The sequence below is a fragment of the Anguilla anguilla genome, chromosome 17 (genome assembly GCF_013347855.1).
Source record: "Anguilla anguilla isolate fAngAng1 chromosome 17, fAngAng1.pri, whole genome shotgun sequence".
In the NCBI taxonomy this organism is placed as follows: Eukaryota; Metazoa; Chordata; class Actinopteri; order Anguilliformes; family Anguillidae; genus Anguilla; species Anguilla anguilla.
Window position 1 is genome coordinate 30,214,578 of NC_049217.1, and position 20,224 is coordinate 30,234,801.

At 45.8% G+C, this 20,224-nt stretch overlaps 3 protein-coding genes and 1 non-coding gene across 4 annotated transcripts; 2 read left to right on the forward strand and 2 right to left on the reverse strand.

Annotated features, from left to right (window-relative positions):
• Positions 1-219: 219 nt before the first annotated feature.
• Positions 220-2,687, reverse strand: trir (telomerase RNA component interacting RNase). Its single transcript, XM_035398500.1, has 3 exons — positions 1,749-2,687; positions 1,166-1,243; positions 220-821 (listed from the first exon to the last, which is right to left on the reverse strand). Exons 1-3 carry the CDS (start codon positions 2,037-2,039, stop codon positions 714-716), a joined length of 477 nt encoding a protein of 158 aa, XP_035254391.1. The 5' UTR covers positions 2,040-2,687; the 3' UTR covers positions 220-713.
• A 1,246-nt stretch (positions 2,688-3,933) lies between these two features.
• Positions 3,934-8,759, forward strand: LOC118216894 (ATPase GET3-like). Its single transcript, XM_035398499.1, has 7 exons — positions 3,934-4,111; positions 4,732-4,879; positions 5,146-5,294; positions 5,720-5,870; positions 6,424-6,531; positions 6,918-7,115; positions 7,273-8,759. Exons 1-7 carry the CDS (start codon positions 3,969-3,971, stop codon positions 7,408-7,410), a joined length of 1,035 nt encoding a protein of 344 aa, XP_035254390.1. The 5' UTR covers positions 3,934-3,968; the 3' UTR covers positions 7,411-8,759.
• Positions 8,760-10,163: 1,404 nt separating this feature from the next.
• Positions 10,164-10,236, forward strand: trnar-ccu. Its single transcript has one exon. It is a non-coding gene; the product is annotated as a tRNA-Arg (tRNA).
• Positions 10,237-11,257: 1,021 nt separating this feature from the next.
• On the reverse strand, positions 11,258-18,394 carry LOC118217178. Its single transcript, XM_035399001.1, has 13 exons — positions 18,383-18,394; positions 16,700-17,802; positions 16,450-16,584; positions 15,899-16,009; positions 15,626-15,752; positions 15,242-15,384; positions 14,826-14,925; positions 14,214-14,293; positions 13,748-13,897; positions 13,411-13,550; positions 12,178-12,250; positions 11,825-11,960; positions 11,258-11,662 (listed from the first exon to the last, which is right to left on the reverse strand). The coding sequence occupies exons 1-11, from the start codon at positions 18,392-18,394 to the stop codon at positions 12,228-12,230; spliced, it is 2,124 nt and encodes a 707-aa protein (XP_035254892.1). The 3' UTR covers positions 11,258-11,662; positions 11,825-11,960; positions 12,178-12,227.
• Positions 18,395-20,224: the final 1,830 nt, after the last annotated feature.

Sequence of the window (20,224 nt, forward strand, 5' to 3'; positions counted from 1 at the left end):
GCCTGGCCTGTGCATTAATGACTGGCTCCAGGTGATCCAAAAATAGAAACTTAATCTCAATAACTTTCACTAAAATCCCTACAAGACACCTTTTTCGCATTTTTTTTCGAAAATATAATGTTGTATGTGGGAAAAAAAAACTCATCAGACATCAGGAAAGGCTATCAGAGACACCAGACCTGAAATTGAACATACACTAAAGGCACAATACACACCTGGTTTTTGGGGGGGGGTTTTTACTTCACAATGATTTGGGTTACACCATTTATCAGATCTAAACAAAAATAGTAAAAACGTCAACTGAGCAAGACACAACACAGATTCTACAATTATGCGGACAACCAATTAACACTACATGGTAAAGAGAAAATAAAATTTAAGTTGTATTTTTGTGTCATTAAACTCAAGTTCAGCTATGGCTGCACCAACATCAAAAGCTAAAATACACAAACGACTGTTTCGAAAATACAAAAACAACTTTCGATTTAACTGAAAATAAACACCCAGGATCTACGCTTGGTGAGACGCACAGGAAAGACTTTGTAAGCCCGTCCATTCCTTAGTTTTGCAAGGAGAGGTGAAAGCCAGACATTTTAAAAGGAAGAGTCAGTGGTGCTCCCCACCCCCACTCCCTGTGCAGGGGTACCGTTTGGGGCAGTGGGCGGGGCGAACATGGCGGTATCCCTCAAAAAGGGCGGGAAGGAGACGCGAGTCTATTTCACCAGCGGCCTGGTTTTGTCATCGTCACCACACTGGTGGGCCTTGTATTTTTTAACCTCCGCCATGTACTTAGTCCAAGCGTCTCCTTTACCAGCCTCAACCTGGAACAACGGGGAAACGGAGAAAGGACAGGTTTAGGTTAAACAAACAACTATGAGCACAAGACTGCTGTCAATCAATAATTAAAAATGTGACACACTGTAGGACATGGTGCACGTTCTAAAACAGCAGGCTGCATTTGCAAAAGGTTCAATAAAAAATAAATTCCACTTTTTAGAGGATACCTATCCACGCTTTGTATTTGTATTACTAATTTACTCACAAACATCTCCATGAATAATTCTACAGAACGTGTGACTGTTTGTCGCTTCAGTATTCAGTCGAAAACGATCTGGCTTGTACAGTAAAACTGCAATCGAAGATGTGACGTTCAATATTGCTATACCTCGGGATCCAGTTTTTGTTTCTTGGCAACCATCCCAGTCTTGAGGGCTAACTTGGCGCCGCCTCTCCGCTTGCCCACCTGGTTTAGGGGACAGAAGACTGCAACCGTTATACGTGTCCTCTCGGGTGCACACTGGCAATGTCGACAGTCTACATTTTAGATGTCTCCCGTCTCACAAGAGACATACCGCCCAGGACAAGTATGACTGCAACAGCCCAGTCTACACTTGTTCACATTATAATAGATCGGTTTAGGAATGACAACCTGCAGCTATTTCCAAAGTGTTGCTTTCAGTTTAGCGTTTCATTAGCTAATTGCGTATAGTACGATATTATTCTGCATTTTGTTACCACGGTTGCCAAGTTGGCTTTTCAACCCACTGGTATGCTGATACAATTAAAATAGCATTATTAGCTACATATGCATCACTGAGTAAATTTGCCAGCTACGAAGGGCCGAATTAGATTTTCTACACACTGACACCGATGCATCATAATTCTAGCGCCACAGACCCGAATGGCTGATTCGAAATGGTTTGCGTTAACATTACTGCGTTTCGTCACATTACTGCCAAACCCCTTACAAAGCTGGTCACGCTAATAGTCTTCTTTTCCTGTGTAGACTGCCCCTCCTCCGTAGTGTTCGTATCGCTCTGTCCTTGCTCCATCTCCTTTTTCCTTCTCTCTTCTTCCATTTTTTTCTTAAACATTTCCATAAAGCTGCCGTCGTTCGCAAATACGTTGCCTCCAGTAGCTTTCCCGGCGTCCAATGGACTAGCAGGCGAGCCGGGGCTGTTGCCGCTTGACTCGCCGCCGCTGCTGCTGCTACTGCTGCTGCTTTGACCAGCCTTCCCGCTGCTTCGTTTCCTGTCCATGCTGTCTGTTGTTGTTCTTCAAAGCTTAAAATAGAATCCAGTTGAATTTGTAAGATCCAGAATGTCTTTTTTTTCCGTTTTCAACTGTTTCCTTGGCTTCGCCAACACCAACCAGCGAGCTTGCTAGCCAGCTAAACAACGAACGACCCCACCCGAATCCCACGTCGTACTCACTGCAACTGCTTAATGTTTCACTATCACTCTTATAACGAATCCAACTAGCTTCTATAAGCAGATCGCCAGCAAAATATCACTGTCATATAAACAGCTCCTTAGCTATGCTAGGGGTCATAAGGACTTTAAAGTTTACTGGATGGTACCTAGCTCTTCCACCTGTACGGACGAGTCGTATGAATAAGTAGCTAGCAACAAGCTAAAGAAATGGCTTGAGCAAGTTAGGTAACGCTGGAAAGCCAAGTACTGGTCCAGTCCGCTCGCTTCGAAAGACTGGCTTAGAAATAGTTAAGCACATACGTTTGCGCGTTTAATTGTAGAAATATCCGCGTGCCGGATTAACCGAATCTATTGTCGACCAAAGGAAAGTAACCCACAGCATTAATCTGTTTTTCTAGAAGTTTATTTTCATTCTCTTACAGTCAGCCATCTTTGATTTCAGCAAGTTCCTTGCTACGGCGGAAAGAGTTAGGCGGGGGGAAAGCTGACACCGGAAGTACCTATATGTCAGCTTAAAGGGCTCTACATAGTTCCGGTGGGCTTGCAGCCAATGAATCGGTTTTGTGAAGCCCCTTCTAACCAACCTGGATATAACTGTATTTGTAGTACAGCGAATCAGTGCCAAATGAGATCACGTAGAACTGTGAATAATTTGTTTTTCACAGGATGACCATTTAAGGCTGATAAACGGTGTCTGCTCAACTGCACTGAGAAAAATCAATTGGACTGGGTTTATATGGAAGTTGGTTGTGCTGAGCGACAGTTGCTAGGCAGTCCAGAGCCCCTTTATCTGATTTAAACATAAATTACCGGGAGTTCACCATGCTTTTAATTCCATGGCATGTACTTCTCAAAGTCCAGTTCTGGCCAGCTACAGTGTCTACACGTTTTTGTGATGTTTTCCAAATCTGCAAGCAATGCAGGCCTCGTAAACAAATGTCTTAAGGGAAGCGCTTAAATGCTAAAGTGCAGCAAAAACACACGGAAGCGACTGCCCTTCTAATGACAGTTTTCAGATCAGTGTGGTTAAGGGTAGTCAGTAGGGAGGATGCCCCAAAACGCCACAAACAAATCGTACAAAAATGTGAAGTGTGGTCCAAATGGGTCAATTCTACTCAAGGAAAATACGTTGCGTGAAAATTACCATGTCTTTAAAAATAATCCAATTTGTTTTCACTGCTCTCGCTTTCATTATTGATTTCTTTGTTTTTGTTGCAACTGGTTTGATTACAAAAAACCATTTATGAAAACATCTTCTTGCAATCCGACAAACAAAATAACCATAACAAACAAAAATAAGTGTATGGGCTTCCTTGATATGTGAAACTACTTGTTATGCCATGCATATGCTTCACGCCTCATACAAACTAAAACAAAAAAGCTTCCAGCAATACAAAGATAATGAAAAAAAAAAAAGAAGAAGCATACACTCGCAATCAATATATATTTATCGCGCTAGTTATCTGTACACATTTCATATTTACCAATGCATATAGGATGCAATAAGAAATACATTTATCGCCAAAATAAAACATTCAGGTAGAACCAGCAACGCAATAAACAATTTTGAAATAATTAAGTATTAAATAATACGGTGGCAATCGAAAATTCATGTAAGTAACTCCGACCGAACTATATCTGTGGTAGCTGTGTTAGCTTCCCTGCGATGTTTTCACATTCACAATATATGATGTTTCTCTGTCGCCCCCTGGAATTCATTTTGGTATATTCCAACATTGTGACCCCGGTTTCAAAATGGCAGCGTCATTAGAAGAAGAGTTCGAAGATGCGCCTGACGTAGAGCCGCTGGAACCTACACTGAAAAATATCATAGAACAGAAATCTCTTAAATGGATTTTCGTGGGTGGCAAAGGCGGCGTTGGCAAAACGACATGCAGGTGGGGTTTTGCTTGAGATTAAAATCGATTTCATCACACTTCCACGTAGCTGGTCTAGTCACCACTGCTAGACGCCCTACATTAGCCAATGGACACAGCGAGCCGTCTTTAAATTCAGGATTTTGCCCAAAAAGTGTTGGCGTAAAAAGGAAAGATCGCCGAAAAAAATGTCTGATGGCTGTCTTTGATAACCAGTTTTTTTTTTGTGGAATGCTATCTGTTTCACCGGGATGTTTACATAGTAGTTTTCCTCTGCGCAGGCTTATGACGTGACATTACTTAGCTTTTAACAAGCTGTATTTTGGGCTATTATCATAAAAACGTTATTTCGTGACAGCTGGTACTTTGCGTTTGCAGTTTATCGGATTGAAGCAATATGTCATAAAGGCAGCCTAAATGTATTTATAACAAGCAAATTATCACAAAACACCCGGACAGAAATATGGCTGTCCAACTACGTAGAGTGCACTATTCATTTCGAGTTCTAGTTAAGTTTACAATCGGAGCATTGATCGGACAAACGATTGTAGCCTACAGTCACATTAGAATTTAAGCGCATCTTTTAAGAGGCGTCGCTGTTCCTCTTGCATGACCGTGACTGTGTCTGTCCCCTTGTTTAGCTGCAGTTTGGCTGTACAGTTGACGGCTGTGCGCGAGAGCGTGCTCATCATTTCCACCGACCCCGCCCACAATATTTCCGATGCCTTCGACCAGAAGTTCTCCAAGGTGCCCACCAAGGTTAAGGGCTACGACAACCTCTTTGCTATGGTCAGTGAACCTTGCACCAGTCCTCCATACATACATGACACCTTATACATACGTAATTGCATGTTATTCTTTCAGTAAAGTTGCTCTGTAGGCCTAATCGGGAGTAATTCCTGAGCAGGAGGTCAGGCTAGCAGACAATCACTCCTCAGGAAAATTGTAAAGTGAGGACTTGTACCTGTATGTGTACCTGTCCTGACTCTAGAAACCAAGAGAGTCACGTGGTCACGTGTTGACTTCCTGGATTTGCGCTCGGTCTGTGTGTGCAGGAGATCGACCCCAGTCTGGGCGTGGCCGAGCTACCGGACGAGTTCTTTGAGGAAGACAACATGCTGAGCATGGGGAAGAAGATGATGCAGGAGGCCATGAGCGCGTTCCCGGGCATCGACGAGGCGATGAGCTACGCAGAGGTCATGAGGTCAGGTCCCCCAGGTGTGATGTGTGCCTGGGAACATCACTCTGCGATTCGGTTTCAAGTGCCTCACCCATTTCTGAAACACACTCTCGCTTCATTGAGGTGTACTTGTTAAATGACGGTTGTGAGGTAAACTCCTTCTTTTCCAGAAAGCAGAAAAATGCATAACGAAAGCAGATATTCTGCAAAGAAAAAGGAATTACTCCTGAAAGTTATGTGATAATGTGTGATTTAGCAAGGATGATTCTAAACTGAAACTGAGCAAATAAAAGCCTTTGATGCACCTTTAGAAGTGGGATAGTCCTCAGCAGCAGTGTTGCTGTGGTTGAGAGTAAATATGCTAGTGTAAGAGGACCATATGACAGAAGGTTTATGAGAAACACACACCTCTGCTGTTCTGACCCACTCTTCCCTCATTGGCCCCTCAGGCTGGTGAAAGGTATGAATTTCTCTGTGGTGGTGTTCGACACTGCCCCCACTGGCCACACCCTGCGACTGCTCAACTTCCCCACCATTGTGGAGCGGGGGCTGGGCCGCCTGATGCAGATCAAGAATCAGATCAGTCCCTTCATTTCGCAGGTGGGGAGTCTACCTCAGCCAGACCGCATTCAGTAACAACCAGGGGGCCCACCAGGATATTTTGGGCCCCATAAAAAACATCTCACATTGGGCCCCAGCACCCAACAAAATCCCATGTTCTCGTATTTTTTTGAGGGCCCCTGTCGGTCGGGGCCCTTGGAATCGTCGTAACTTAACCGCTGATTACGGCCCCCCTGATAACATCCAAAATGGTCAAACCACATTTTGCGACTGAAAAATACAGGATTCAGTCGACACAGCCGAATCCTGGAAAACACCGAGGCTTGGATTCCATCACCATACATTGTTTTTAAATCCTGTGCAATGAACCAATCCTTAACTCCAGTCAGGTTGCTCTTAGCATTGCAGCCTGAAGACTACTGCAGTCCACCAGGATGACCGCGAAGCTCTGTATGCCTGGTCTTTTTTGTAAACGGGGCTGTGCAAGCAGATTCAAGCGCCCGATTGAGTTGACAGATTTGAATCTTGAGGACACGGTCGCTCAGTGGCGCCCCTCCAGGGTCTGACGGGGAAGTGTGTCTCCGTCCTGTAGATGTGTAACATGCTGGGCCTGGGAGACATGAACGCAGACCAGCTGGCCTCCAAGCTGGAGGAGACGCTGCCGGTCATCCGCTCCGTTAGCGAGCAGTTCAAAGACCCGGTCAGTCCCCCCCTCCCCCCGCCCGCCAAACACACAAGCTGACACTCTAATTCACTGAGTGGAAACTTTCCCATTGTTGTATATTATCTCAGCCACTATTAAGAGAAAGTTTCACGTAATAAATGCCATGTTGGGATTTGTCAATTCGCTGATTATTATTATTATTATTGGCACTGTCTGTATGTAAATATGATAAATGATAAAGTGGATACACTTTGTGATTGTGGCTGGATAACAGCATTGACTTCTGCTATCAGCGATGTTGCACCGTGTGAAACGCAAATCCTGGTTTTTCTGAAACTTGCAGTAGAATAGTTAGAGATAATATAGCCTTTCTGTTTCAATGTGTACATCTACCTGCCCCCCCCCCCCCCCCCCAACCACAGGAGCAAACCACGTTCATCTGCGTGTGCATCGCAGAGTTCCTGTCCTTGTACGAGACGGAGAGGCTGATTCAGGAGCTGGCCAAGTGCCACATCGACACGCACAACATCATCGTCAACCAGCTGGTCTTCCCCGACTCCGACCGGCCCTGCAAGATGTGCGAGGCCCGCCACAACATCCAGTCCAAGTACCTGGATCAGGTGGGCCCCTGCTAACCCCCCACCCCCCCCCCCCCCCCCGCCATGCCCCTCATTTTGGTTGCATCCCAGTATCCCTAGAAACGGTGCCTTCAGAACACTTTCTTTTTTTTTTTTTTTTCATCATCTCAATTAAAATTTCTCTCTTTTTTTGTCACAGATGGAAGACTTGTATGAAGATTTCCACATTGTCAAATTGCCCCTGTTGCCCCATGAAGTACGAGGGGCAGACAAGGTCAACACCTTCTCCAAGCAGCTCCTGGAGCCTTACAACCCCCCCAAAAAAGTGGCCCCCTAAAGCTCTTCTACCCAACCCCCCCACCCCCCTCCAACCCCCCTACCCCCCTCCAACCCCCCTACCCAAATAAAACACCATCACGACTATATGAGACTCACCCAGGGCAGAAACACTAGGAATCAGTACCGCCTTCAACACTAAGCAGACAGAAACCAAGGATCTCTCTCCTCCTACTTGAATCTCTGCTGAGGATAACGCCACTGGCTTTTCTAAAGGACTGAACATCTTCTCTTATTGTGTGCTTTAGCCATTGTGTAATCAAATTAACTTTTTGCTTTTTGTTTTTGGTCTATTTACATGACTTTTGTGATGGTAAACTACACTGTTAGGCTTTTTTTTTTTTTCTTCCCCACAACATCGACATTAAATTATTTCATCCAAGTATGACCAAATTAAATAAAGAGAAGAAAAGGCTGTTATGTGTAGGATTACAGTATTCCAGTTGACTCTGCACGTGGTACAAGGGGTCATGGGATATGTAGTTTGGATATTTATATAACTGCAGATCATAACACTTTGACACTTTTTTTCAGGGGGAGGGGGACTGCATATGGGCATATTAGAAAATAATGAAAGCATGCTGGGATTTTGTATTTAGCTTGCCCACTCCCTGTCAGTAAACTATACCTGAATCCTGCCCCCTTCCCCAATACAGGATGTATATAGCTCCGGTGGGTACTGTTGTGTTGGGTACAGTGGCAGTTATTGCACATGAACCCATTTATTGATTGGAGTGACCAAAGCTGGCATGGAACTAATTATTTTACCGTAATTAATCCATGTTCGTAGGTGCCTGTCATTATAGGTCCACATGCCTCTTGTACTTAGGCCACTCAGTAAGATTACATCACTCTGGACCATTAAACAATAGAGTAAACTGGATTTATTTTCAGTCATAAATACGTGGGAAGACCACCCTGTTTGCTGAACATTTCCCTTCTGTAGCTCTCTCTCACACACACACACACACCCTGCCAATGTAAGATCCGGAGAGTGGTAGATTAACACCTGCATTTAGCAATAAGGAATGTAAACGGGCGTAAAGTCCAGAGTTTCCCCAGGATATTAAACTGCCATTTTGCTTCACCTCCCTTCACTTGTTTCCCTGTCATTTCCTGTGTTGCCATTGTCCTGTTGGGCCCAAAATCTTCCCCTAAAGTGTCTAAATTGCGACTCTACCCGTAAGCTCTGGATGGCCCTGCTGCTTGTGACCTTCTGGCTCATTCGACAAATAGGCTCTTTCAGTCTGTTCTGAATTACCGTCAAAACCTGCAAGTTCAGCCTAAAAGCACACAAGCTGCTTTCTGTGTGAATGTCCTCAAACTCAACAAAATAAATAAACAAAACTGCATTCATCTATGCTGAAAGGTCGCCACCTGTTGGACACACCCCATCATGTCTTTTGTGGCAGAAGAAAGCAGAGGGACCAAGCAGGCTAACTACGCTGGTACCTGTGTGCTCTTAGTAAGTTCTTAGTAGTTCTTCTCAAAAGTTCTATGTTGCCTAATGTCTCACGGGTGCGAGACATTAGGCAACATAGAACTTTGAGACGCAACTCGCGCTTACGAGTTTGCTGCGAGTTATCCAGAGAAGTAAAGTTGAATTGACTGCACTGGCAGACCCCTCAGACCACACTCCCTCGTGGAAGCACAGTGTCACTACGTGCGCGAAGTACAGGCTGTGCCGAGTGCCGACCACACTTCTCTATAGAAAATGGCAACAACAAAAAAAAAGCATCGAGACAGTATGCTGACTACAATTCAGTATTATATCATATCTGCCAACAATGTGGTCTCAAGACCAAACAGCCATTCACAAAATCAGAGACACCTAATTTGCCATTTCCCAATCAGGTCAGTGTTGCCTTCTCGTACGCCCAGCGGCGGGTCTACTGAAATGAGGTCCATATTACCGCGGTTTGTACAATAGTTTATGGATTACAGAACAATTTTTTAAAATGTTGTTATTCACGTCAAGTGGTCTACTCAACCTATTGTGTGTAATACCAAGCAGGTTTATAGAATATAGCTCTTTATAGTTCACCTATAGAAATACAGCTCGTTATAGTTAACATATGAGTCCAATAGAGACCATATTTACTATAGTCTTTAGGGGTTGATTTAAAACAATTTACTGCGAAGCTTTTCGTTCAGCCCAGGTATATTACACACTAGAATTGTCTGATCTGAATATAAATGGTCATCCAACGTTAAACATTGCAACGATTCACACTGTCAAAAAAACAGCGAGTTCATAGGCCTCATCTTTTAACGTACCTCAAAACCTTGATTAATATAGCTAACGTTATAACTAACTAATCTACGAGCGATGTGCAATTCTCATGAACGTTAGCTTTTTTTTTAGCATCTGTAATTTTACTTAGCAACATTTAAGTATTATTATATAGTGATAATTATTAAATATTGATAAACACTATTAGTGGGGAATTGCAACTTATCGAATAGTCATAACCTAAAAAAGTCCCGGCAATTTAGCTAACGTTACGGGCTGCAAAAGACAGCGAGTTTCTGACCCTTAGCATCAGACGCCATTTCTAGCCTGCCAAAGTAGCTAAAAGCGATAGAATGGAGCGTTCCCCTCTGCCTCTTTACTCCTGCTACTTTAAATAATTACTATTATTATTCGTTTTGTTTCATATCATCACCAAAACTAAGAAACCGCGAATCTATACAACTTCTATGTGTCTGCATTGCGTAGTTATATTGAATGTTGTGACGTACAAAATACGACGTGCCCCAGTGGCCTAATGGATAAGGCACTGGCCTCCTAAGCCAGGGATTGTGGGTTCGAGTCCCATCTGGGGTGGCTTCTATTTTTTTTTTTTTTTAGATTCAGTTGGTTAATACCATCCTGCCATGTGGCAAAATAAACAATCTGAATTTCGGCTGCTATTTTAAGTAACCTTTTACCTGTCTTTTTAGCTTGCTAAGGAGAACACTCATCAATGTGTGTTAACATTAATGAGCTTAGAGTTATGAAATTGATGTGTGCTTTCTGATATCTGTTGCTAGTCTTTAGTGTGATTAGCATGCTACCTAATATTGATTGCGGTGCTCAAACTGGTTTTGCTTTTGGTATTTGGCTAACGTTAACAAAATTTGTAACTGTTAGTCGCCTTTGTTCACGTTATGAATGAAAGGTTTCTGTTGGGTTATTTCGAGGTTTTCTTTCATGAAAAAAGGCAATATGGTCAGCCAACACAAGCCTTGTGATAGCATTGCGGAGTTCCAATTCCTTCCTGCATTGTTTTAAAACTCTCTCATTGAGAGGAATTGCAAACGCCAATATGCGGACAAACATTGATTTAAAATCGTTAAATAGTTGTGCAATACAAAAATGAGTATTTCAGCCGGTATGAAGAAAATCAATTTATTTATTAATTTCAATTTCATTGACCAGTTGTCCACACGTTAAGCATTTCTAGGATTGGTCAAAAGGCAGTCCCTGGTGTGATTGTCTTTGGTTTAGAGGCTGGGCCTGATGTCATTGTGTTTGATTGGCAGGCTGGCCCTGGTGTTATTGTGTTTGATTGACAGGCCGGTCCTGGTGTGATTGTGTTTTATTGAGAGACAGGCCCTGGTGCAATTGTGTTTGATTGACAGGCTGGCCCTGGTGTGATTGTGTTTGATTGAGAGGTTGGGCCTGGTGTGATTGTGTTTGGTTGACAGGCCGGCCCTGGTGTGATTGTGTTTGATTGACAGGCCGGTCCTGGTGTGATTGTGTTTGATTGACAGGCCGGTCCTGGTGTGATTGTGTTTGATTGACAGGCCAGCCCTGGTGTGATTGTGTTTGATTGACAGGCTGGGCCTGGTGTGATTGTGTTTGATTGACAGGCCGGTCCTGGTGTGATTGTGTTTGATTGACAGGCCGGCCCTGGTGTGATTGTGTTTGATTGACAGGCCGGTCCTGGTGTGATTGTGTTTGATTGACAGGCCGGCCCTGGTGTGATTGTGTTTGACTGACAGGCTGGCCCTGGTGTGATTGTGTTTGGTTGAGAGGTTGGGCCTGGTGTGATTGTGTTTGATTGACAGGCCGGCCCTGGTGTGATTGTGTTTGGTTGAGAGGTTGGGCCTGGTGTGATTGTGTTTGATTGACAGGCTGGCCCTGGTGTTTGTGGGCCAAGAAGGCTGACCCGTGGTCTCCATTTCTGTGGTCTGGTGTTTCTGTATTCTCCATTTCTGTGCTCTGGTGTTTGTCGTTCTGCTCTTTCCTGGTCTATTTGCTGGCACCCCTAAAAGAGACATCAGCCCAGTAAGGCTTCCGATCTCATCCAACACAAAACCACAAGTGACACTGTCGCTACAATCGGCTTCTAACTGTACTCACAAAACAGCAGTCCTACCTGTACTACACTCACAGAACAGCAGGGCTATTGGCACGGACCAGCTCTTACCTGTACTCGTAAAAGAGCAGGTACGCATTGCTGGCTCTCTGGTGAAGCACTGACTCGAGGTCAGTCTTCTTCACGATCTCGTCATCGAACGAGAGCCAGTTCCCATCCCGGTCGCCACATTCACTGATATAGTGACCTGCAGGATGACAGAGGGGGGTAATCATGAACCAGAAATGTCTCCTGACCAGGTGGAGGCCACAGAAGCCTCCTTCCTCCTCACTTACACATATAGCATTTTGATTGTGAGGAGAAAAGGCAGCGCATATATTCAGTCATTTGTCTTACATGACATCACAAGTGTTCAGCGGATGCGAAAGAGGACCCCGCGTCAGCTACACGCGCGGGCGGCTTACCGTGGTGCATGCTGGGACCGAGGTGAGACAGCACGCTGGCGAGCCTGTACTCATAGCGGCCCGGCGGCTGGCTCTGGGAGAGATGGAGGACACAGGAAGTGCAGTCAGAGAGATGGAGGACACAGGAAGTGCAGTCAGAGAGATGGAGGACACAGGAAGTGCAGTCAGAGAGATGGAGGACACAGGAAGTGCAGTCAGAGAGATGGAGGACACAGGAAGTGCAGTCAGAGAGATGGAGGACACAGGAAGTGCAGTCAGACAGGGTGCTTCAGCGTCCTGTTTCAGTAAGCCTACCGCCGAGATACCGCCCCCGTGAAAAACACCAGCGACAGCATTCAGGCCCAGGAGCCAATGGCAGTGTCAGAGACCAGGTCAGCGGCGACACCCTGCCTAGCAACCCTGCCTAGCAACCCGAGACCGGCAGCCTTGGTGTGGCTGACTTTTAACTTTAGAATTACACTTTAGAACACCCCCCCCCTCCTCTGTCTCTATCTTTCTATCTCTCTATTTCTCTGTCTCTCTGTCTCCTCACCACAGTGCAGCTGTCCTGCTCTACACTGTCCTCTGCACCACACTTCACTGAGCTGAGCTTCTTTTCAGCTTTTGGGGGGAAAACGAGAAGAAAGAAAAAAACCACAAACAGCATCAGTACTCCTCCTGCCTCTTCATCACTACCACAGACTCTTTACACACACCAGATACTCAACTCTTCATCTTTAACAAAGTTCTCTGACTAGGAGTCAGAAGCCAAAAACATTAACATTTCTTTTAGCACTTCCTTGAATTTCATTACAGGCCATGGCCAAGTACAAGGCTGTGGCAATGGACGTTCACACTGGAAACTCCCGCTACCGGCCTAGAACTGCCCAGTTAAGAAGCAGAGGGGGAATGAAAAGGGCACAAGAGCTGAGTATCTGGTGATTCTATAGAATCTGTGTGAGTTCTTCACTTCTCCCTACTTCTGTGGGGGTGGAAGCCTGTATTCTCTGCTTAATTTTCTTGCCATTACTGTTAGTCTCTGTGTTTAATTTCTTTACCTGTTACCCAGTAGTCTTAAACTCCAGTCCTGGAGGCACAACGGCATCTGCAGGTTTTGAGGATTACGTTCATTGAGCCTCACCCAAAAGCCAGCAGACACCGCAGCCATCCTGAACTAGGGGTCTCACACCCCTGCCCTGGATGGTTTTTCATGGAATGAAGTCTCTCTCTCACACACACACATACACACACTACCTGCTGTGGTGGCAGCGTCCCCTTTTGAGGAGGAGGTCTCCTGACTGTCGCCGTAGGTCTGGTGGAGTTTGGGGGTGGGGGCGGCAGGCCGGCCCGGCACGCAGTTCGGATGCAGGCTGAGCTCGTCTGAGGCCCCGGTGCTGACAGAGGAGAAACGGAGACAGATGGGAAGAGGCTTCATTCTGAGGGCCAGTGAGAGGTAAGAACACCACTGCTGTGGGAGCAGGGAGCTTTCACTGGGGAGGAAAACTGGTGTGTGTGTGCGCGCGAGCATATGTGTGTGTGTGTGTGCTTGTGTGCCTGTGAGTCAGTGTGTGTGTGCGGGCGACAGACTCACCTGGCTGTTCTGTGCACCCCTGACCTCTGTGCGTGGGCTTCACTGTGGCTCTGCAGGCTCAGCACTGGGGGGATCTGCAGTTCATCCTTTAGCTTCACCAGCTTCAGCTTAGAGTTGAAGCTGAAGCGCTTCAGCTGCAGAACTAACACACTGGACACGGAAGAGGCCTTTATTTAACCCTTTGAAGAACAGCTTTTCTGGAATTCTAGGTCAAAGTGTTCTAGAACTCCATTGCACAGAATTCTAAGTCAGTGTTCTGGAACTCCATTGCACGGAAGTAGTGCTCTAGAACTCCATTGCATTTCACTTACCAGTAACGATTGCTACATCAGCATTAGAATGTTCAGTTAAGAATTAAATCTCATATTTGTGATCTTACATCTTAAAGGGTTAACCTGGAAAATACTGACTCAGACTAAGTCTCACGCTTCACAGAAAGACTGAGATAAGGATGAGGCTACATTACCGAGGCAGCGACTGCAGTTTCTGCTCTACTGAGGCCAGCTGTGCAAAGCAAACGTAGCACTGGCACTCCACCTCGTAGTCCTGCAACGACAAAGCACAGCATTCAGCACTGACCTCACACAGACCACAAAGCACAGCATTCAGCACTGACCTCACACAGACCACAAAGCACAGCATTCAGCACTGACCTCACACAGACCACAAAGCACAGCATTCAGCACTGACCTCACAAAGACCACAAAGCCCAGCATTCAGCACTGACCTCACACAGACCACAAAGCACAGAATTCAGCACTGACCTCACACAGACCCCACAGCACAGTCTGAGGCACTGACCTCACACAGACCCCAAAGCACAGCATTCAGCACTGACCTCACACAGACCCCAAAGTACAGCATTCAGCATTGACCTCACACAGACCACAAAGCACAGAATTCAGCACCAACCTCACATAGACCACAAAGCACAGCATTCAGCACTGACCTCACACAGACCACAAAGCCCAGCATTCAGCACTGACCTCACACAGACCCCACAGCACAGTCTGAGGCACTGACTGACAGCTCTGCTGCTGAACGGGGGTCAGTGATGGTGGTCCAGACGTACACTCACCTTAAAGTAGAGTGCCAGGCTGTCCTGTACGGAGCCGCCTGGGACCAGGTCCACAGACAGGGAGTTATAGGACTCCACTTTGCGTACTGTCTCCCCGCAGCTGGGAGAGTGAACCAGAGAAACAGGGGTTAACAACTCAAGTACATTTCAGTTTCCACTGCAATTCAGTTAATGAAGGATGCATTCGATGCTGAGAATGTCAGTTCCAACTGACTGAAATGAAAACAAAAGTTAATGTAAAAATTTCAGTGTTGGCTAGACTATTAGTGCCTATAGCTTGACTCGCACTCAAGTCAAGTGTCTGTCAAGCAAAGGAGTAAATAAATGAAACAATATGTATTTATTTACTCCGATGAATTAGCTTGCAAGAGCAAAAGTTAGCACAAAGTTAAAAGACAGCAGGTAGGACGGCCTACCTGAGGCATGTTCTGCGGGACAGGAGGTCAAATTCAAAGTTGGCCTCAACTGGGCAGGTGTAAGGGAGCCCGTTGTCCATGTTGAGCAGAAAGCCCTCCTCTTTCATTTGAGACATCAGAACGCTCAGGAACTCATGAGCATCCTGAAGAACAGCAGAGAACGCGGATGAGAGACAGAGCGAGTTTGGGGATGTGTGCTGGTGTGTGCATGTGCATGTAGGTGTATGTGTCCTGGTGTGTGTATGTGTATGTAGGTGTATGTGTGTATGTGTGCATGCAGGTGTATGTGTATGTGCATGTAGATGTATGTAAGTGTATGTGTGCTGGTGTGTGCATGCAGGTGTATGTGCGTGCGGACACTAGCGATACAGTCTTTTCTCTCACCTGTTGTTCATGCCCACAGAAGTCCATGCAGTACTGGGAGACTGAATTTTTCAAAGTCTTCAAAAGATCAGCCTTTTTATTGCTGCTGCTGCTGCAGCGGCGTGCCACATGCAGCTCTGCTACACACCTACAGGGGGCGACAGAGTCAAGAAAGTGGTCAGAGAGCGACCAATATCTGCTAAATGCCTGTAATGTAAAAATACTGATACTGGGTGTTAACAGCACTGATGTCTGCGCACTGTTATTCAGGAACTGCAGAGATATATAACATACTTCAGCAAGTGTGAGCTCTGCTCTCTCTTCACATCCTCCATGAAGCCTTTCAGATTGAACAGGCTCTGGAGAGTTGCGTTCAGGTAGCAGGTGTTCCTCAGGTTTGGCAACCTGCGACAAGAGACATGAAGCACATCTTTACTGTTACTGTGCATAAGGCAGGTAATAAGAAAAGTCATTCATGGTACTTGTAGTTTTTCTGGCATCTGGCGCCTTGGTAACCTGGGCAAGAACTTTGAAGGCCTTCTGAGCCTTGGTTACTGATGCAGTTCCCATAAGACCAGAAGACGGAAGATGAATAAGGAAGTAGTGTCGGCCCAACACTTTCAAATACTAATTTCTTTGTGAGTGAAGTGCTTTTAATGGGGATCTTTATCAGGTATTTTTATTAGGACAGCAATTCTATACTTTAGCACAATAAAATCTTTTTTGCTCTTTGTGTTTTTGCTTGTTGGATGTCATTAGCATTTTATTACCAACCAAAATCACTGAGTGGGGCTTTTTAACTTTCTCTACATGGTGTATTATTGAAAGATATACACCATTCTTACCCAAGGAAGGTATGCACCAGCCTCTCGCTCTGCGCCTCGTCCTCACTGATGCGCTCCTCCGCAAACTTTCTTCGGAGGCTGTTGCGGATTCCACCGAACCACCCCGTTCCCTTCACCTCAGCCCTGGAAAGAGAGCTGAAAGGTTCGACACAATAAAGAGAAATATTACTGATTTATTTAAATTATTTTTTTTCCTCAGAGGAGCACGAATCAAGAGTCAGCGAGACGAAGCCGGAGGAGCGAACGTTACCTTCCAGCAGACTCCCGAGCCGCAGCAGGGGCTGATGGGAGGATGGAGGGAGGGTGTGACAGCATCAGGTTGCTGGACGTGCCCATGAGCTCTGCGCAGTTGTGTGTTTGTTCAGCGCAGATGCTGAGGGTTGGCTGTTCTTTGCCGTCGCTGAGGGCCGACTGTTCTGTACTGTCGGTCGTCAGGGACAGCTCCCTGATGTAGCTAGTTGTCATAGCCTGGTCTTCTTCACAGTTGGTCGTCAGAAGCAACAGCTTGATGCAGGTGGTTGTCAGGCTCTCCTGTTCTTCGCCATTGGCTGGGAGGCCCGGCTGTTCCTCAGCCTCGGCTGTGAGGCCCGGCTGTTCCTCAGCCTCGGCTGTGAGGCCCGGCTGTTCCTCAGCCTCGGCTGTGAGGCCCGGCTGTTTCTCAGCCTCGGCTGTGAGGCCCGGTTGTTCCTCAGCCTCGGCTGTGAGGCCCGGCTGTTCCCCAGCCTCGGCTGTGAGGCCCGGCTGTTCCTCAGCCTCGGCTGTGAGGCCCGGCTGTTCCTCAGCCTCGGCTGTGAGGCCCGGCTGTTCCCCAGCCTCGGCTGGCAGGCCCGGCTGTTCCCCGGCCTCGGCTGTGAGGCCCGGCTGTTCCTCGGCCTCGGCTGGGAGGCCCGGCTGTTCCCCGGCCTCGGCTGTGAGGCCCGGCTGTTCCTCGGCCTCGGCTGGGAGGCCCGGCTGTTCCCCGGCCTCGGCTGTGAGGCCCGGCTGTTCCTCGGCCTCGGCTGGGAGGCCCGGCTGTTCCCCGGCCTCGGCTGTGAGGCCCGGCTGTTCCTCGGCCTCGGCTGGGAGGCCCGGCTGTTCCCCGGCCTCGGCTGTGAGGCCCGGCTGTTCCTCGGCCTCGGCTGGGAGGCCCGGCTGTTCCCCGGCCTCGGCTGTGAGGCCCGGCTGTTCCTCGGCCTCGGCTGGGAGGCCCGGCTGTTCCCCGGCCTCGGCTGTGAGGCCCGGCTGTTCCTCGGCCTCGGCTGGGAGGCCCGGCTGTTCCTCGGCGTCGGCTGTCTTGGCCTTCTTTCCCCTCTTCCATTGCCATTTCTTCTTCTTTTTCTGCTTTTTCTTCTCTGCTTCTTTATCGTCCAATACCTGGGCCCAAACATTTAAGAAATGAAAATGCACTGATATCTGGTTTCTTGACAAATGTACAAGTAATTTTCCAATGTATTTGTTTCAAAATAATGATTACTTTTATTTTAACAAAACATATTTAGCACTATATTTATCCTAGGTCTGTTTCATGCCATTAAATAAATACAAACGAATTTTATATAAACTTGGAGTTAACAAACTATGCTAAAATACGACAGGACAATTTCCCTCATTACATAAACCGCGAGATTCTGATCTTACCGGACAGAAGCACAACAGTGAAAGCACGCGCATTTTTTATCAGTGATTTCACGGGTCGTGCTTAGTCTCAGTCAACGATAGGGTTGTGAACAAGTATGAACTGGTAGCAAAATATATATTCAGTTTAATGTACCCAGTATGTCTGTGATACTCTGTGACGTCACAAAACTAAACTTTTTGCAGCCTTGCGCTAATAATTGTTGTCTTATGACGTAAGCAATTCTTGCATTGTTTTTCCCAGAAAGGTTCGGTAGTTCAAATTAGATTCAGGTCTGCTGAGCTACTAACCATGAATTATGTGATATTCCCAGCTCACTCTGTCAGTCATTAGCTTTGTTAGACAAATAACATTGACTTAATGAGAGCTGAGAATCACCACTTGACAGTTGTGCAACAAAGACGCTGATAAATCTAATTAATAACAATAGTAGCTAACAAATCAAACAAAAACTTCGACGTAGGTTTATTTGTTTGCACAATCATATAACTTGCGATGAAAACGTGCCAGTATAGCCAACAAAAATAATTTTTCCGTATCAATGTAAAAGATGCCTTGTGTGTCTACTACTGTTCCTGAATGCACTTACGGCAGTACCACTCAGGTTTGGCCGGCGACAGGTGCACCAGTTCTGGTTTACCCAAGCTGTGATGCAACTTCAGTTGCGCTCGTTCGCATGTCGGCGTCGTTACTGCAATCATCGCTGCTACAAGAAATCGTCAAACACAGTTCACAAAAACTGGATTACTTGCCAGCTAGCTAACTAGCTAGTTTGTGTGAACTGTCAACTTCGTTTGCAGAAATGACACTACGTACGGACCGATCTCAGACTGCTAGCACGATCAGCTGTTGTGAAACCAGGAACAGTAGCCTAATGGTCTGAAGTACACTCGCGCCTACCAGCCAAGTGGTCCAAAACTAAAATACTGTTTTTTTTGTGGCTATACTGGCACGTTTTGATTACAAGATTATGTATTTATGTATTATATATTTATGCAAACAAACGTATGACGAAATGTTTTTTTAAAGTTTGCTCGATGGCTCTCCAGAAAATACCTTTACATTTGTGGCCAAAGTACATACATTTTCACTGTATGGAGAATCCTTAGTCTACTTATTAAGAAATTACACTGTAAATTGAGACCGTGTATTCCTGGGTCATCTAGTTACTTGTTACCAGTTACTTGTATACATTTTATACAACTCCGTTGCGGCTTTTGTTTTTACCAGGTAATAATTCTGAAGCGCGTTTCAGAAATTCACGTACCCTGCGTAGGCAACTGGCCACTACTTTCCGAGAACGTTTATAATCAAGGTTTCAAACACCAAAACTGGAGGCACTTGTGTTCACCGACTTTCAGAACTTTTAATTGGGAAAATGAGTTAAGTCGTATGGAGTTGCAATTAATTCCACACTGTAATGGTTTGTCTTTTCATCACAAAACAAAGTTCTTAATGTATAATTGTTTTGCTACAGTTTCAGTGATTTGCCAGCAAATCAACGAGGAACTTGCATCTCGGACTGACTGGAAACCATCTGAGGTAATTGAACAGGACCCAAGCGGATTGGCGACACCGCGTGGTGAAGGATGAAACAGCAGGCATGAAAGAAAAATCATTGCCTTCGTAACACACAGGACGCGGGGCAATATTAAATACTATGACTAAGTGGTTTCTTCGAGTCACTCACAACGGGGATTTAAGCACGAGAACTAGTGAGGCTGGCACACACAAATGTAACATATTAGGGATAGGCTGGCGCTATTATTGCGAGACCTACAAGTAGTTACACATAGTCACAAAACCAATGAAGTAGCACAAGGGACACAGCATAAAAACCCCAATTATAACCATGTCAGACATACTATATCTCCAGTTTTCCTCAAACTGCTTCAACTCACCAGAAATGAAAAATAGAGTTCCTTTTTGTAACAATTTTCTAAGCTACCTAGCCTGCTATCCTCTAAGACTGCAAGTCCTGATGTAAAATCGCCACATCTGTAGACAAGAAAAGTGGCCCCAAATAATACCAGACTAAAACTAGCCACAGCAAAACAGACTAGATGCTAGGTGTTGCGCTGTTGTTTTGGAACCTACCAAATATAAACAGTTTGGTTACTGCTGTACTTAATTTGGTTACCAAATGATTAATTAATTCCC

Coding starts and splice junctions, on each gene's coding strand:
- LOC118216894 (XM_035398499.1), top strand. CDS start 3,969: ATGGCAGCGTCATTAGAAGAAGAGTTCGAAGATGCGCCTGACGTAGAG. Junction 6,532..6,917: donor GCGAGCAGTTCAAAGACCCG/GTCAGTCCCCCC, acceptor CCCCAACCACAG/GAGCAAACCACGTTCATCTG. Junction 7,116..7,272: donor AGTCCAAGTACCTGGATCAG/GTGGGCCCCTGC, acceptor TTTTTGTCACAG/ATGGAAGACTTGTATGAAGA.
- LOC118217178 (XM_035399001.1), bottom strand. Junction 16,010..16,449: donor CTGGTGCATACCTTCCTTGG/GTAAGAATGGTG, acceptor CTCTTGTCGCAG/GTTGCCAAACCTGAGGAACA. Junction 15,385..15,625: donor TCTGTGGGCATGAACAACAG/GTGAGAGAAAAG, acceptor GCTGTTCTTCAG/GATGCTCATGAGTTCCTGAG.
- trir (XM_035398500.1), bottom strand. CDS start 2,039: ATGGACAGGAAACGAAGCAGCGGGAAGGCTGGTCAAAGCAGCAGCAGT. Junction 1,244..1,748: donor CTATTAGCGTGACCAGCTTT/GTAAGGGGTTTG, acceptor CCCCTAAACCAG/GTGGGCAAGCGGAGAGGCGG. Junction 822..1,165: donor AACAAAAACTGGATCCCGAG/GTATAGCAATAT, acceptor CCGTTGTTCCAG/GTTGAGGCTGGTAAAGGAGA.